At 36.6% G+C, this 18,449-nt stretch overlaps 1 protein-coding gene across 5 annotated transcripts in view; it reads left to right on the top strand.

Moving 5' to 3' along the window:
• The window catches only part of SMARCA2 (SWI/SNF related, matrix associated, actin dependent regulator of chromatin, subfamily a, member 2), a 118,862-nt gene that overhangs the window by 92,450 nt on the left and 7,963 nt on the right, over window positions 1-18,449 (top strand). For all 5 annotated transcript variants that reach the window (XM_041426898.1, XM_041426894.1, XM_041426897.1 and 2 more), the window contains 2 exons: window positions 6,326-6,543; window positions 17,678-17,783. In XM_041426898.1, the coding sequence (XP_041282832.1) occupies window positions 6,326-6,543; window positions 17,678-17,783 (324 nt within the window). The remainder of the gene's footprint in view (window positions 1-6,325; window positions 6,544-17,677; window positions 17,784-18,449) is intronic.

Genomic DNA, 18,449 nt, shown 5'->3' with positions numbered 1-18,449 from the left:
AATTAGAGATTTTTTTTTTTCTTTTTAACAAGATCTCACTTTTGAACACAAGAAAATTTTATGTGCTTGTCAATGGGTTTTGTCATAACTTAGAGAGCTTGTCAGTGTTGGCTCTGCATGATGCGTTACTTAATAATTATATTAAAGATGAAGCTTCAGCATTAAGATATCTTATATCAGGATTAAATATTAGGATATTTCACCTGAACAAATTTTCTCAGAACCAAAAAAACCACTGATGATAAAAGCTTTGATCATATTAATATTTTAAGTCCTTACCTTTTTTTTTTTTTTAATATTATGCTTTGTTGCTTTGGTTGAGGCCATTTCTCTTTAAAGATAACTCATATTTTTGCATGGTTATGTCAGAGCATTTGTCATTAGTCTTTGAATCAAAATATAGGAAAAACCTATAATTTACATTGTTGTTTTCCTTAATGTCTTATTAAATATAGGCAGATGGAGTTTCAGTGGAAATAATTGGACAACTATTAATAATTTTCAAATGCAAAACAGAAAACAGTCTATTTTCTCCCACTCCTTAAAAAGATGCTAGTTTCCATGATGTGACGACACAGATTCTCGCTTGATGAACATATGGCTGAATAACTCATTTACCATATTTGGTGGAATTTCAGCCTGTTTGAGAAGACAGTGTATTACAATGATACATACAGTTGGTATGTTTTTGCAATAATTGCATTTTGAGTTTTTAGAAAAACAATACTTTGATGAAAGCCAGTTAAAACTGTATGTAATCACAAATTCTTTGCCTTTTGACAGATTCTGATCTATATTCTGTTTTAGCTTAGTCTCAGAAAAACTAGACTGGTGAATCTATTGTGCAGTAATACCCAACAAGGAGAGGAAATTGAATTAAAATAACTCTTCATCAACCTTTAAAATTATTTTCAGTGTTTATTGATTGCACTGTTGATAGAATATCTTAAGCCCTTTAATTGTCAAGTGTTAAAGGCATTTTTCCTCAGTCTTTATCTAGTATACTGACCTCTGTTGTTGCATAGCAAGATACAATTATGGTGTAAGCAAACTTGCCATACAGAGTGAGGAAACAATTCTAATGTGAAAATTAGAAGCAGTCCCAGATGTCAGGAATGTTATTGGTAAAAAAAATAAGCAAGAGAAGTGGATTTTGAAGAGATCTATTTAAGAATGTGAACTGCAGTGTGAAAAGTTGAAGCCTTCATTGGTTACCAGACTTAATCTGAGAACAAATGTAAATAAAGAGTGGTAGGATTTCAAACAGAGCAAGACAAAAAGACAAAAAAAACAAACAAACAAAAACAACAACAACAACAAAACCACCACAAAACAACCAAAACAAAAACAAACAAAAAAAAAAAAAAAAACCCAAAAAAACCAAGGAGAACTCTCTTGGAATATCAGTACAATATTCCAAGAAGGATCATGTTGAAGAGAGTTTTTAAGACTAAGTAGATGTCTTTTGGGGGGTTTTGATGTTTACTGTTAGCTGTCCCTAGGGTTCTTTTCTTCCTTTCTTCTATTCTAATGTGGTAAATGTGAACTTCATTTTGCTAAGCAGTCATCTGCTGTTCATTACTGCACTACTGACATGTTTTTTTGGTTGTAAGTGCTTAACAACCCTTAACCTTAGTGCCTTTTGGTCAGTAGTCAGTAAAATGCCCTGTTATTTGTTGTTCCCAAAAAAGCTCATTCTTTTGGAGATTTTTGTATGATTGGGTTAGTATTTGTTTTCAGGGAGTTGGTAAGATGGTGTGGTTTTTTTCTGTTTGCTTATGTTTAGATGCTTTCTCTTGAAATACTGAATTTAATTAGCATGGTAGGGTATTGTTCACTTGATAATGTTAGTTGGAATAGCTCTCTTTCAACTTTGCAAGTTGAAGAGGCATAGGGTGGGCATTGCTGTTAAGGGATGCGGTAAGTTCTCTGAATGTTCATCTCATTAAGATGAAATTGGAGAGGTTCACAGGAAGAGTTTGCATGTCCTGTGCTTGTGTCCTGTTTCATCTGAACAGCTTCAGGCAGACTTAATATATGTGGCTCTTAGCCATTTCTGCTCTTGGTGTCCAGTTTTTAGACTATAAGTAGTACGGAGAGCTTTTACTATGTCTCAGTTTTCTAGTTGTCTAGTTACCTCCAGTCAGAGGAAAAATAATTATGTACTGCATGTAAATGAGACAGGCCTTAGACACCAAAGCTGATTTTATGATGAGCACCTCCACTGATTCACTCTCCGACCACACTTCCTGTAAAATTACTTTAAAACATATTAGTTGTGTAAGGCCTGCACAGCTATTGACTTGGAGAACACCATCATGAAACAAAACTGAGCTGTTAGTACTAAATCCTTATTTGTAGCTGTAATTCTGAATTGAAAAGATGTTGAGTCACAGTGCTGTATCATAACTGGCAGAAGAATACATGTGTAATATCCTGTCTTTCAAATGGAGAAAAGAAACAGTTTACATTTTATCCTTACTCTGTTTCTGTTTGGCGCTCATGTATCAATGTTGTAACAATGTTCCCTAACAATACTTCTGCCTCAAAACAACTCTTCTTTTGGAAAGGTGAAAATCTAATTGGAACCAGCAGTAGACAGAGTGTCTCAGAAGTAACTTCTGCTTGCCTCCTGAAAAGTACATATTTCATCTTGGGAGGTGGAAGCTTCTTTTTGGAGCAAGATAGTTTGATTTCTTTAATCCATGATAAGTGTGATCTTGCCTCTTTAGAAATGAAATTGGTTTGTGTACATGGACTAGGTTACAGCAATATGAGTCAGAAAAGCAGGAACATTTTGTCAGTACAGAACTTAACACAGGGTCCTCATATTTCACTGGCATATTTGCCTTTCATGAGATGCCTCACAACTTAAAAAATTTGACGTTAAATTTTTACAGCTGTCTTTGAAAAAAATGAGGTGTACAGACTTCTTTTGCTACTGTTTTGTCCGGTTTCCTTAATGGAAGGAAAGTGTTAAATTTTTCTTAGTGTACTATTTTCCTTGACTCCCTTCCTGTTCCTTCACTAATCCAGAGACATTTGAACATGGGAGAATATCTGTTTTATTTTGCACTCTTACACAGCCCATCATCTGTCAGGAACTGGAGATTTGTGCCTGAGATTTGTATCATAATTGTACTGGAAAAGGTTTGGAAGGCCATTTTCTTCAGTGTGGCACTTAGGGCCTGGAATAGTAAGCTTTTCTAACAGGGATCAGTCAGATGAATTAGCTTAATAAATATGTTGCTGTTAATACCCACATGCTTGGATCATATCATATCATATCATATCATATGTAGATATATGCACAGAGCATTGACATATCTGCTGATAATTGATTCATATAATACAGTTTTAAGCCATCTTTTGAGACAGAATAAAGCATATAGGTTTAGTTTTAAATGTCATTGTTTATGTACAAAATACACATTTGTCTCTTGAGAACAAATGTTAAGAGTTACAATAGCAACATTTTTGTACTGCTTGGATTGTCAGAATATTTTTCGAGTGGGGTCACTAAGGTCTTAAAGCTGTCTAAGTTTACGTTGATGCATAGAAATTTTGAAAACTTAATATAGTAATGGATTGATATATTCCTGGTTAAATAGAAAGTTTAGCGTTTGATGGTAGATTTGTAATTTGCTAAGAGTTCCTTTGCTACCTGCTAGTTACTAATTTTAAGAGTGCAAAAGTATATGTTAGTTTGCTTGGGTTTTATTTTTATCATTTGTCTTTACTACGTTACTGTATGTAATATTTTTAAAATCCCAGCTCTTCACTTCTGTCTTTTCTTTTCGTTAATATTTATTTCCCAAAATACTGCTTACTCTAAGGAAAAATTTTATGCAGAATTCTAAAGTGATGACTCTGTGATGATAGGACCACTGTGATTTCTTTTTGGTGGGATAAAATATGTTAAATGAGCAAAAATATAAATATATTGTAGTTAAGTGAAATTTTCTGAAGGACTGAAGAATGTTAACAGAAAAAGTTAGCAAAGTTAACAGAATGATTACTTGATTTGCTTTTATTTTTTTTAACATCTTTTAAATCAGAATAGATTATTGTATCAGTTTCAGTAACCAAACTTGATCTGTTCTCTGTGGGGCAGTAGGAATACATTTTCTGTAATAAAAGCATCTTTAAAATGCATACAAGCAATTTCAGCTTTAAAATCATATATGAAATTGTCTAATTGTGCTATTGTTACTAAAATAATAACAAGAATCAGCTAAAAATCTAATTTGAATGCTTAGAATAATAAGGGGAGAAATATGATAAGTAGTTGTCAATATTAAAACCAGCTGAAGGAGGAAGGCTTCAGGCCTTGTAGTAGGTAGAATGAAACAGCAGATTTCAGTATCCACAATCCTTTCAGTATTAAATTTTCAGTAAAATAAAATTACTTGTATATGAAAACATAGCCTTTCCCCAGCTCTCTTTTTTTTCCTGATCAGCTGATGAAGAGACTAGCAGCTCGCTGCTTTGCTGGCTTGTTAATTTTATCCCCACTAACTGTGATTTCCGATAGCCGGCCTGCTGATAGTGGTAAGGTAAATATCCTTTTTCATTGCCGTCTTGAAGATTCAGTAGAACTACATCACAGGCATGTGTAGGTGTGTAACACATCAAAAGTCGGTGTTCTTCGTATTTCAGTGTACAACTGAGTGCTTGAGGAGAGCAGTGACATTAACTGTTGACAGCCTTGCATGCTGTATTTATTGTTAGCTTTTCTGGCTTCCAAGATATGCAGAGAAATTTCCTTTTCTTAATCTTCATTAGCCTCAGTGGTTTATAGCACGTGTCCTGCTTTAGCCAGATGAATATTAATGAATTTGTGTGCAGATTTTTTTTTCCCCTTCTTCTTTCTTCCTAACTCATCAGATCTCGAGCCTCCTTCATAGTGAATATCTGAATGCTGTGGAAGCATGATGTAAATTGTCTTTTGATTATTAAGGCCTAGTTTCATGCTGTCTCACAGGATTCTGCTTTTGTGTTTGTCTGTGGATTTGCACATCGGAGGATGCATAGGAAAAAGATTTCAAAATCCCACTGTTTTTTTAAACATGCCAGGTTATTTTGTGTTGTGCATCAGGTTTTGTTCACAAAACGTTTTTGAAGAGACATTGTACACAATTGAGAAAAATTATGTCTAGGCTATAATCACTTTTTTATATTGATTGTTATGCTCACATGATCATAAATATTAGCCATGTTTGGTGCTGTGGAGAAATGAAGGTAATTGCCTTAGGATTAGAGCTCTTTCAGCTACAAGAAAGGATTGATTAGCATTTGCATGTACTCAAGGCAATATTGAGAAGCAAAAGCGACAAATATCAACATCAGTTATGTTCTGAGAAAGCATTAATCAGAGACCCTTAGTTTTAAGATTTTTAATTTTATTTATTTGTTATTTTTAATTTCAGTTCTCTTATGACCTGATATTTTTATTTCTTTTCTTTTGTTGGCGTTCTCAAATCACGAAAAGTTCAGCTTCTTGCTTTATGACATGATCTAATAGTGTGTGTGAACAGATTCTCTTTATTCCTGGTTCGGTTTTTTGTAGCAATTTTTTTATCCCGCTGTGTAGAGCTGCTGGGTCTGGTTAAAAGCATACATCCAGGTAATTGAAACAATTGAAATTAGTGTTAATTGTCTGTGACTGTGTGTATGGTTTAGTTTTTGGGTTTTTTGCATCCCATGTTATGAGTCCTGTTTAAAACAAACCACTGTACTATCAATGCTTCTGCCTACCTCAGGGTTCCTGAGATGATTTTAACACTTAGGTGATTTAAAAGTTGCTTAAAAGGCTTGGAAGAGGAGTTGTTACTACATAAAGTATCTCTTTATGCGTATGCACAAAGAACTATGTGTGAACTGGCTTTGGGAGCTGAGCACAATTTAGACTGTCCTGTTTGAAAACATATGGTATCAAAGTCTGTTTTGAATGGAACTGTGTAACCCAGAACTCACCCTGATGTGAAAAAATGAATGTTTTCTGTGCACTTACTGAGACGGTACCCCAGGCCAGTATGTGTGAAATGTGATTTGATGCAGAATTAAAGGTACAGATAAAACAACATATTTAAATGATAGTAGGATCCTTAGGAAAAGTTAATGTTTGGTGTCTCTTTGATTGCTGATAGGTCAGTTTCTTGTACTCTGGTTTATAAATAAACAGTTTAAACATTTGGAGTTGAATTACCTGCATCCTGTGGAATTGCAGAGGGTTTTTATTGTTGTTTTTAAATATAGTTTGTTACTTCCCATTGCAATATCTCTTTTGTTTAAAAACCATGCTTTTTGAATCCATGGTTGTCAGGCAATTGAAGACGGCAATTTGGAAGAAATGGAAGAGGAAGTCCGGCTTAAAAAGCGAAAGAGACGAAGAAACGTGGATAAGGACTCCGGGAAGGAGGATGGAGAGAAAGCAAAGAAAAGAAGAGGCAGACCTCCTGCAGAGAAGTTGTCGCCCAATCCACCCAAACTGACAAAACAAATGAATGCCATCATTGATACTGTGATAAACTACAAGGACAGGTGAGCTTGGAGACAGTCTGTCTCTATTAAATGTGGTCTCTCCCTCCCTGCTGATACCAATCCCTGCATTTTATAACAGCTTCATTTTCTTCAGTCTCTAGAAAGACATGTTGACAACTGCTTTTCTGAAGAGTAATTCCTCTTAGGGCCTGATCCTGAAAGTCTCATGCTTTGTAGAGTTTTTTTTAACGCCTGTCTGATAAAAAGTTGTTGAAACACAGCTTTAAAAAGTAACAAAAAAGTAAGTGTAGACCTCCTGCTTAGGAATGAAGTCATTCTGCTCAAGGTGTTTACTTAAGAACATTCAGCTTGAGCAGGATTTTCCTTCAGTTTAGTGAGCATGTGTTGAAATTAATCTTTTCAAAGACATGACTTATTAATTCAAGTTTACATGGGTCTCACAATGAAAGACTGAAAGACTGCCCAAAATGTGTAGGGCTCATATCATGAGCATTAGAGCTGCCAAAAGAAAAAATACAGAAACACTGAAACATCAGAGATGGGAGCCTGTTTGTCAAGAAATTCCCATTTTCAGCATAAAAATATACTAAGTAGTTAGACTTCAGGGAAAAATGACTCTTTCTAATCTGAAATGTCATCTGAAGACTTCAGTTTTGCAGATTTTCAAACTACAAATCACCTATGCTTCATGAGCAAGGAATTGAGAATTAGTTCATAATGTCTTTGAATCAGACTTGATTGCAAAAGTTGTATTTAAACTCAGTTTGTATTTGCCAAAAATCAGTAAAGCCTTCTTGTGTGCTTATCCCTTCTTTGCTGTACATTGAATTACTTAGATCATATAGCACCTGTTATAAACTAAGTTAATACTAAATGCATTGAGAGAAAGTCAGGAAGTATTTGCATTAGGTGACCTGCACCTAGGTGTAGCAATGTATTTTTTGTCTGTAAACAACTTTCAGTCGCTGACTTTAAATGGCAACTTCACTCTGCCCTTTTTTGCAGCTACTGCTCTAGGTCTGCATCTCTTCTAGCTCAAGGGTAGTTTGGGTGGTACTCGGTAAAGCACACACTGCTGTCATCTGTGAGTTTTTTTGGGCATAAGTGTTAAAATGAGCTATTCTGTGATCTGTGAGCTCTTTGTAGAGTACATCAAAAAGTATTTTATTGTATTGCAGCAGCATTCATAGCAGCAAACATGATGAGCAAGAAGCTGACTACAGTCTCAGTGTATTTAGCTTGCTGTGACTCTCAATTAACAGAATTGCTGAGAAGGGAGAAGTGTTTAATTTAGATATTCCAGTCCTGACTGGAAGGAAGCATCTGTGCATTTTAGATCCTTGGCCTTGAACCTTCTTTTGAAGCACCAAGCACTTCTGATCAGGATATCTACTTCTCACTTTTAAAATAGCAAGTACAGTTGCTTCCACTAGCCTTCAGTAGGGGATAGCTACTGATAGTAACTGATGGCTTCTGGGGAGGTTAAAGACTTTTACCTTATGTTTGTGCCCCAGGAAGTTCCTATGTGATTTAAGTTAAAAAAAAGTTAACAGCTGAGCTATTGTGTAGTGACATGGCATACTGTTTCCTCTCCCTGGAGCCCACATTTATGCAAGACAGAATTGCTTCCAGTTGAAAAAGTGTATGGACCTCTATTCTGTAAGGAATTAAAAATACATCTTAAACTGAGCTCTTCAGTGCTGTAAGTTATAAGGAGGAGTTCCAAGTTTCTGCATTCTGATTTTTTTGTGAGACAGCATCAAACCGCCCAATACTATGAAGAAATAGAATTACAAATTTAGGCAGCAGGGAACTTTAAAATCTTAAAATATTTGGGGTTAACTTGCTCTGGAGTTCAATTAATATTTTCAGGTTTTGCAGCTGTAGAATTAAGTGGGTTTTAGGCAGTGGAACCCTTCAGTTTTGTTGAGGGTTCAGTGTTTGTTCAGCTCTGGGCTTTTGTGAGTGTGAAGGCAATTGGGGCAAGTATTGAGGGACAGGTTAATTGGAAGAAAAGTAGGCCAGGAGTTTCATCTGGGGAAAAAAATGGGTTTTCATGTATTTAGTATTTGAATGCTTGAAATCATCTTTGACTTCAGTTTAAATCGGTGCTAAAAGATGTTCATCTTTCTTTACAATAAGTCCAGAGGGCTCATCTGAACTATGGAGAACTGATTGTATCCCAAAAGGTGGTCAGGTGATACCCATCCAAAATCTTACTGACTTACTTAGGGCTGAGTTACTTCGTCAAAGCCAATTCTACAATCTTTAGTAAGTTTTGTGCGGTTTAAAGGGCAGCACGAAAAAAAAGTGAAAAGAATACGTTACTAAGCTATTAAGTCTCTCCATGCTTTATCTCACATTTTCCCTTGCTTTTGAGAAGAGTTGCTTTTAAATACTGAACCACATTTCTGGTCTTACTAAAGCTTTAAAAAAAAAAAAAAAAAAAAAAAAACCAGAAAAAAAAAAAGGTAAAATCCATGGTGCTCATAAAAATCTGAAATCCTAGTTGACTACTTTTCTGTGGTGACAACTTTTCTGTGGTGACACTGTCTTATGTTGATGCAGGGAAGGATTCTGCAAGTGCTTTCCTAACTGTCTAGAGCTTAAATGTGAAGATCAAAACTAGTTTAAACAGACATATTAGAAATATTTTAAGTAAATTTTCAGTGTGGATAACTGCAGCATATGATTCTCAAAAAAGGGAGTGGAGAGGTCGTTATCCCAGTACTCGTAGACCTCATATAATGAACTCCATGCAAGAAAATGGAAGTCAGCATTGTGGTCAATTTTCTCTTCCTGCCATGTCCTCAGTGCAATTTCAACCATTTAATTTAGATTTTTCTCTTCTATGAAGTACAATTTAGCAATCCTCCAATTTCCTTTTATTCCCATTGTGAATCCCAATGTGATGTTGGTTTTAATGAAACATTCCATTGGCAATAAGTTTAATAGTTCTTAGAGAGCAATTTACAAGTAAAAGCTGATTTTCTGGATATTTCTAGAGAGCTGGAGACACACTGAAGGAGAAAAAACTGCTGTGAGATTTGACTTGCCTGACAGCCAGCATTAGTTTCCTGACATTACAGTACCTAGGATGTGTCCTGTATAATGAAGAAAATAGTTAAAAAGGAGGAAAAAGGACAAAGATGGAAGACCGTGAGAATGTTCAGCTTGGACTGTTTCAATGCCTGTGGTGTGAGAGTTGTTGAGGTCTTTGACCGTACTTGATTTATGCAGTCTCTCTTGCATTGAATTCCAGTATTGAGTGATGTGCTTCAAGATTTTCTTCATGTTGATAGGCATTTCTTTATTTTGTCTTCATATTTAGCTTATTAAACTGGAAACAGATAGCTGATACCTCAGTCTGAAGAACTGTGGGGTACATGCTCCAAATCATTAAGCAGAAATTACTATTGAAATTACTGCTACCTTTTTAAACTGCACCTGTGGTCTCATTGCTCAGCTTTTAGTATCAAACCATAAAACATGTAGTGATGCTACAGATTCATATCCTTTTTTACTCTTCTACACTGCTTTGGCATAATAGGCAAAGCTGAATTGTTGTAGGTTTCATCTATACTTGTTTAAAATGGAGAATAGATCTGTAATGAAGCAAAACTAGGACAGAAAAGATGCTCAGAATCCTCTGACTTCTAGGCATCTGATCTATGAAAGATGTCTCTGCTCACCCACAAGAGAAAAGCTGAAAGGTCTTTTCTGACTCAAACCATTCTATGATTCTATGGTTTTGCTAAAGCATTTTTAGGGTACTGTTACAAGCTAGTATGAAAGAAAGGTGATACAATGAGAAAGCTCATTAACCTCAGTGAAAATAAGGAAAAATACCTAGCTGAAGGCACTGTAAAAAAAGTTACTGATAAACTGGAAAGGAGTTCTTGGAGAATTGGTGTTGGCGTAGATCATAATATATTTATGGTATGTACTAAAAATGAGGAATGTTCTGGCCATAATTAGAACATTGGTAGTGGTGAGTTAATCACAGCAGACTGGACACAGTTAGGTCTGGAGTAAAAGAAATGGCATGAAGTACAGTATCTCAGAGTGCATTATATGGTGCTCAGAGACCAAAAATAAGAAACATTTATTCTGATTCAAGCATGAGTTCAGGCGGAACTGACAGAAGAAGAATTACCTGGGCAGAGAAATTATTGATCAAAGCCAACTGTGATCCATCAGTATTGTCCAGACGTAAGAAAACAGGAGCCTTATTGTGATGCTGTTGCCTATGTGGATATGGAAATACTCATTTTGGGTGTATGTCATTATATGTGATACTGTTAAAACTTAAAATATGGTACCTGAATGCTTTTCCATTCAAGAAGATTAGTTTACACCAAGAAAAGTGTAAATAATTACTTCAGTGATAAGTAGCATGGGAGAGTTTTAAAAGAGGAAACAGCTTTGTGTGTTTATCCAGTCTTGAGAGGGGAAGATGGTTGTTCTCAGTAAATTCACTTGGGAAAGAAGGGAAGCATAAACACAAGAAGTGTAGAAATACGTAAAAATATAAGATGGTGGTCACAAGGTTATATGACTGGAAGCATTTATTAATTCATATAAGTTACTGATTAAGAGTTCTGTAATCTTTCCATATGGAATGGTGAGACAGAAATAACTAGATAGATTTGGCCTTTGTTCCTTAATTTTTTAAAAAGTTCTGTATGATTATTTACAGTACCAAGACCCTAGATTCAGGGACTTGGAAACCTGTTTTCAGTTACATTGATCCTGATTTTCCCCAGTAAAGCATCATCTTTGCAGATTCCATTTGCAATACATATTAATCTGAGATTTTGTTGCTATTACTTCTTAAACTGAGATTTAAGTGCCGTTACACCCTTGTACCTTGTTCTAATCTTGCAGTGTGAAACATCTGTTTAGAAGAGAGCAAGTTGCATTGCATCAGTCCAACATTATTGTCACGTGTTTTTCCAGTTCCCCTGCGTTTAATTTGTCTTTCTTTCCCTCTAAAATTGGAAATGCCCATAGAAATTAATATCGTGTAATAATATGTTATGTATGTTATGTTTTCACAACACTAAATTGAAGAACCACAGAATGCATCAGTTTGGGTGGGACTACAGCTGGTCATCTGGTCCAGCCTCCCTGCTCAGACAGGGTCGTCCCAGGGCACATGACACTGGGTTGCTCCAGACATTTCTTGAATGTCTCCAGTGAGAGAAACTCCACAGTCTCTGGGCCATCTGTTCCAGTGCATGGTCACCCATACAGTAAAGCAGTTCTTCCTCATGTTGAGGTGAAACGTTTCTGTGCATCGGTATCTGCACATTCCCTCTCAACCTATTGCTTGGCACCACCAAATCAGTTTGGCACGCAAAAAGTAGTTTATATGTCCACTTAAAATGCTGTAACCTTTTGAAAGAATGGCCAGTTTGGTGCACCACAACACTGCTGATAGCTTTTCTTTCAGAATAAGGAAATTTTATGCCTCATTTGAGCCTCAGCTGCTGATCTGCATCATACACATGCAGGCTTAGTCTCCTAAACTATGTTTTTTCTCTTGTGATGGCTTAACTCTTTATGGTTTATTTCAGAGGAAGACAAGCTGTAAGTGTAGCTTTCTTTTCCTAATTAAATAAATAAAAAATAAAGAAAACTAATGATACTTCATCCTGGCAGGATGAGGGAAATGCTTGTCCCTCTGTAGTTGGCATTAGTGAGACCACACCTAAATTCCTGTATTTTGGGCCCCTCACTTCTAGAAGGATACTGAAGTGCTGGAGTGTTTCCAGAGAAGAGCAACAAAGCTGGTGAAGAGTCTGGAGCACAAGTCCAGTGAGGAGCAGCTGAGGAAGTTGGGGGGTTTTAGCCTGGAGAAAAGGAGGCCTAGGGAACATGTTACTGCTTTCTACAACTGCTGCCTGAAAGAGGTTCAGCCTCTTCTCCATAGTAGGAAGTTACAGAACAAGAGGAAATGGCCTCAAGTTGCCTTAGGGGAGATTTCAACTGGATATTGGGAAAAACTTAATTGAAACAGTGCTCAGTCATTGGACCAGGCTGCCCAGAAGAGTAGAATCATTATCCTCAAGGTGTTGAGAAGGTGTGAGGATGTGGCACTTAGTGGTAGACTGGGTGCTGGGTTAATGTTTGTACTCCAACGTAAATAATTCTATGATTCTGTCATTGATACCTTGCAATCCTTCAACTATCTTACAAACCCACTGTTTTCTTCTGCCTTACATCAGAATTTAATGCTTCCTGGGTACCAATTTGATAGTACCACTAGTTGCATTAGCATTGCATAAATAGCAACAGCTGAATTCAGGAGTCCCAGGATGCTGATTGCTCTGTTCCTTATAGTGATTTAATTTGTCCCCTACCTGCCATCTGATCTAGTCTTAGATTAAAAGTAAGGACTTGCATGTGTAGCAATTAACTTCACAAAATCTCTTCCTGGCATCAGGTAGTTGTTGACCACATTCAAACAAGGATAGAAAAAAATTGAAGTGTGGAGGTTTTGTGCCTTTTGCCTACTTGGCAAGAGACTACTCCTGTTTGGTGTTCAGCATTTGCTCAGGGAGAGGGTATTTTGTCTGTACATGAAACGGATTTTTTATCTGTTTTCTTAAGTTGCCAATTTTTGACTGTTTTAAAATGGAGAGTAACACAGCCATTACTGATCTAACTAGTAAATAATCATGCCAACTGGTACTCTTGGGTATTCAAACACACAAAGTAAATAATTTTTACTTATATCCAAGCTCAAGTTATGGAGTGCATAGCCATGTCTCAAACCCAGGAGTTACATAGTTGACTATTTTTACCCACTTCCATTTCAATGATGGACAGGTTTACCATGTACTACTATAGTCAGTTCCAGAAAGGCACCTTAAACACTAACGAAAATTAATCATGTACCTACATAGCTGGGTTACTGTTGGAAGTTGCTGTGTCAGGTCTTGTAATTCTCCTTCTCCACACTTTTCTTTTGAATAGCATCTTTGTGTGTTGCATTTGATTTAAAGTTGTAGTTTTCAAGCCATGGTTCTGTTTGTGAGTGCTCTGACTTGGGCAAACATGAGGACTCTTCATTCTACCCACTATAAATTGAATTTCATTATCTGTTAGAAGTTTGAAATTTACCAGAAATACGAGAACATATTGCAGTTTGAGCTTTATAGTTATCTCTCCTTTTAATGCCAAAGGAGAAAGAGTGTTGGTGGTAGTATACTTCTAACAGGTATGTGGCAGCTTGTTTCTGGCCAAATACTGCCAGGAATACAAATAGAAAAAGGAGCCTCATACAAATTGGTTCCTGCATTTCATTTCACCAAATATGATACTGACTAAAAGGGTGGAATTAAATGCTTGTATGTACCTTATAAGCAATTTGACAGAAATGAGAGAAAATTGAAAACATTGCACACAAATATTTTTCTAAGCAAAAACATTTTCTAAATAAGCATTATTTCTTAATGCTGTTCTAACTTATGCAGTATGCAAGTGTTTTTAATGTGAGCACACATGGGACTGGCATGTTGAGCTGATGCAGTAGCAATGAACTGTCACAGTTCTTTCACAGTCAGATCTTTTAATTTATTCTGGTCCTTCTTCCTTTCAGCACGTAGCCTGCTAGTTGCTAGGCAACCATAAGTGATTTTTTTTTTTAATTTTTTTTTTTTTTTTACTGCACATGATTCTTATGTGGTAGTTGTTGTGGTTATTATTTTCTAATTACATAAGTGAGCAAAAGGATTAAAATCAGAGTTGCATTAATAATTGCTAATTTTCGCCTACTGTATCCACAACACAGCAATTTGAGATTGTTAGAAAAGATCGCATTTGTTTATAGTATGGATGCACATATACAATGGGAGTGCAAGATAGTACTTCTTTGTGAGAGTGGGTTCTATAAAAATGATAGAACAGAATAAGCTGTTACTGATCTGAGTAGACAAAATCAGGCTGTAGTCTTCTGTCATGCCCTTAATGCTTTTTCTTTCATGCCCATAAGTGATGTTCAGTAATTAATTATATGAAACAAAAGCCTGAGAGTTTTCTATGGCATTCTTAGTATTCTTAGTTTAATAGAATGTGTGAACAAATCATAGTTGGCCGGTTTTGCACTTGGAAAATAGAATATAGCCATTTAATAATTTATGAATTGTATTTTTAATATGAAATACCATATAAGGGTGGGTGAGTAAGAGAATGTGGATGTAAAAAGAGAAAATAATACAGCCATGGGATTAAAAGCTATAATCATCAGAAACTATTTCAGTAGGACAGATAGGCTCCACATGTTCTAAAATTTGATCAGAATTAGTTTATTAGTGGCTGTTTCATTTTTACTGAAGTAATTGTGTTCAGTATTAGACTCTGAAGCACAGTTGAAGAAACCCAGCATTAGTGGTTCAGTAATTTTACTCAAATATGAATTTCTGTTAAGGCTGCTGAAATAAAACACAGCAGTGATAGTCCTTCTGTATAGCTAATCCACACTCATACTGTACCAAGGTGCAGGCAGGTAAGTTACAGTGTGCTGTGTAACGGTGCAACAGGATACTGCTTTGTTTTGTTTCGCTTTCCTCACGATCAGTGCCTTGCTTGTATGAGGTGGGCACTGATCAATTAGGAATAGCTGAATTCTCCCTAGGCTTCTGTATGATGCTCCTAAGGAGTCGGAATGTTTTGCAGATATAGTACTTCTTTCACAGTATTTTATACTCATTTTGTAAACGGGGAATAGAAACTTAAATTTTAAGATACCATTTGGGCACCAGAGATCCAGTTGCTGGTTTTCATAGTGTGGTATATGACCAGAAGAAATTCCACTGATCTCAGTTACAGCTGTTATAGCTCAACACTTCCCTCTATGAACCAAAAAAAAAAAAAAAACCAAAAACAAAACAAACAAAAAAAAAAATGCAGTCCCCAATTTTCAAATGAACAGAAACAGACGTTAATTTAGTCAGTTGTGTAGAAAGTATATATAATGCATTGCTTTTCCTTGTATTGCTTCCAGTTTTACTGTGAGAGGGTAGTCTGTGATGAAGACAGGTTCTGTCATCTTGTATGACACAGACACACAGGTCAAGAACAAGGCTGGTGCCTTTAAATTCATTCTGTAAACACTTGGACAGGGGAAGTATAAAAGTAATGAGCATGTGAGTCCATACCAAAGGAGATGGTAGGTGCAGTGGCCAGAATTTCACAGTTATTTGCTAGTAGGAGAGAAATAAGTAAGACTTGGCTGTTAGTTACCTGGCCATTGTATGCTTTTGTTTCAGTAACAGGGTTCTTCCCAAATAAATTAGATCTGTTGGGTGAAGTTGCTGGTACCTGCTGCTGAGCTGCCAGTGGGCTCTGTAGGTATCTATCCCAACAGCTGTAAGTTGCACAGAAGGAGTACATAGACTTCACTGTCCTCTCTTGGGACAGGGATGCGCCCTACGCCCACTGCCTTCTCTCACCTGCAGCAGCCACACCCAGCAGCACACTCAGGTGTGTGCCAGAATCTTGCCGAGACCCAGGAGGCAGCTTGGCAGCTACTGCTGAACAGGCAAGGGCTGCTGCTGCTGCTGCCACTGCCGCGTGTCTGACACAACTGTACAGGACGAGACAGAGGCTTTTGGTTTCTAGGTCTGTGTTGAATGAAAAAATAGTCTAGCTGCCTGTTGGTGTCAAAATTTTGGTAGAACAGTGCTGATTAGCAGTCTGCAACTAGAGTATTTACATTATTGTCCTCTGTGATGGAAGGAGCAGCATTGTCTCAGGACCAAACTGAGAACAACAAAAAATTGTGGATTAGGTGAGCACCAGATAGTTAGGAAGTGAGGAAATATGTTTATTCCTTCTTGTTCATTAATCTATCAGGTCCATAAGAAAAATAGTACCTGCTCAAATTCTCATGTTACCTTAGGCATTAAGAAACGCATACTGTGTAGTAAGCATTCATTACTCCCAAAAAGGGGAGAGGTGCTGCCAGCTTTATGCTTTTTATCATCCTCATTTTCCATTGCAGAATTGCTTCACTTAACCCTCAGTTAAGTTTTAGTTTAATGTCTGATGAGATCCTACACTACTCTGAAGGGCGGTTGCAAGAGAAAGCCTAGGGGGAAGCCAGTAGTTGTTAGCCTTCTTGCCCAACTCCTGTGGAGTTTGATGTTCCTGAGATACTATCTGAAAATTCAGCTGAGAAAACAGGGCCTTTCTGGAGTAGCTGGGAGAGAAGGAAGATGTGAATGTGAACTGGGAAATGCTTGTGAATGCTATGTGCAGTTCTTCGCTGGACTGCTTTTTTCTGGTACTCTATGAAAATTACATACACATGGGGGGAAAAAACCCAACCAAAAACAACACAAAACCAACTAAACCCATAAGTGTCATCAGCACATTTTCTCTCAAAGGGACTTGCAGCCATGTATTATTTGGAAAATGACAAATAAGAAGATTGAAGAAAGATCTTCAATACCAAAGTATTATAATAGCTATTAAAAGAGGATGAACAATGGGAAGTATGGATGCCTCTAAGTTTTAGGCAATGTTCCAATGGTATAAAAGTTTTATAGAAAACCTGTCAATTTATTTCAAATGAATGAAGAAGTACAAATGGCAGTAGTGATTTTCAATATAGTTGGAATGGTCTTCCCAGAAACCCAACAGTCATTAATAGAAGTTTCTCTTTTTTTTTGTTCTAACATTGAATTAGTGTAATAATAATTAGCATATAGTATAATGGAAATCAGTATGGTTCGCTATAATGAGGAATTACAAGACTACCTATATAGTGATCAAGAAGGCAAACTTAAAGAGTGACAGAAGGGAGAGTTGCTAAAAATTACTGAACAAAGAAACAATAAGAGTGTAGTCAGCAAAAGACTGTGGAATTCAGATGCAAATCCTGATTCTTCTTTCATAAAGCCTCTTCTGCATATTCTTCTAGTGATGTTAGATGTCAGTGACATATTAATGATATGTTAGGACAGCAGTTCCAGAGTTCAAATTGTAAGTTAATGATCTGTACCAAGTTTAAAAATCAGGGTTCAGTTTCTAATTCTTTGAAAGAAAAACCATGATTTTATTCCATTATTTTAATTCTTTTCTTATTATTAGATAGTGTGTATGTGTGTGTTTTGTGAGAAAGATGTAATAATTCCTTTCTTTATGGCTTTGTTTTTCTCAACAGTTCAGGACGGCAGCTAAGTGAAGTCTTCATTCAGCTCCCATCTAGGAAAGAGCTACCGGAGTATTATGAATTGATCAGGAAACCAGTAGACTTCAAAAAGATAAAGGTAAAGATTGGAGGAATTTTGGAAGTGCAGGTTCCTCCATTTCTTTTTGTTTTACAAAAGTGTGAGCATGAAGTTGTTTTTAAAATAACAATATTAGTATTTCATGCCACCTGTATTGGTGGATTAGATTTTAAACATTGTCACACAATTTTTTAGCAAATTTGTTTGGTGCATATTGCACTGTATCACTGTAATTTCAAGGTCAAATCAAACTATAGTAGTGTGACATGGATGATATCTCAATGCCTTTTTTGCAAAGACCTAATTGTGAATCTGTCAACTGATTTGGTAAAAATACACTGTTGACAAAGATTTCATAGTTCTAGGGGAATATGCCTATCCCTACATTTAAAATCATAGCACCATAAATATCCTGAGTTAGATGGGATGGACACATCATCACATCTAGCTCCAGGCCCTGCACAGGACACCCCAGGAATCGCACCATGTGTGAGAGAGCATTGTACAAATGCTTTTGGAACTCAGTGAGGCTCGGTGCTGTGACCACTTCCCTGGGGAACCTCTACCAGTGCCCAGCCACACTCTGGATGAAGAACCTTTTCCTAATATCCAACCTAAACCTTCCCTGGCACAACTTCAGACCATTGCCTCAGGTCTTATCATTGGTCAACACAGAGAAGAGATAAGTGCCTGCCCCTGCAGTTG

This window comes from Onychostruthus taczanowskii, unplaced genomic scaffold (assembly GCF_017590055.1).
Source record: "Onychostruthus taczanowskii isolate IOZ18803 unplaced genomic scaffold, ASM1759005v1 scaffold96, whole genome shotgun sequence".
NCBI classification, from domain to species: domain Eukaryota; kingdom Metazoa; phylum Chordata; class Aves; order Passeriformes; family Passeridae; genus Onychostruthus; species Onychostruthus taczanowskii.
Note: the sequence above shows the minus strand (reverse complement) of the source record. Positions and strands in the feature narration are given on the sequence as shown.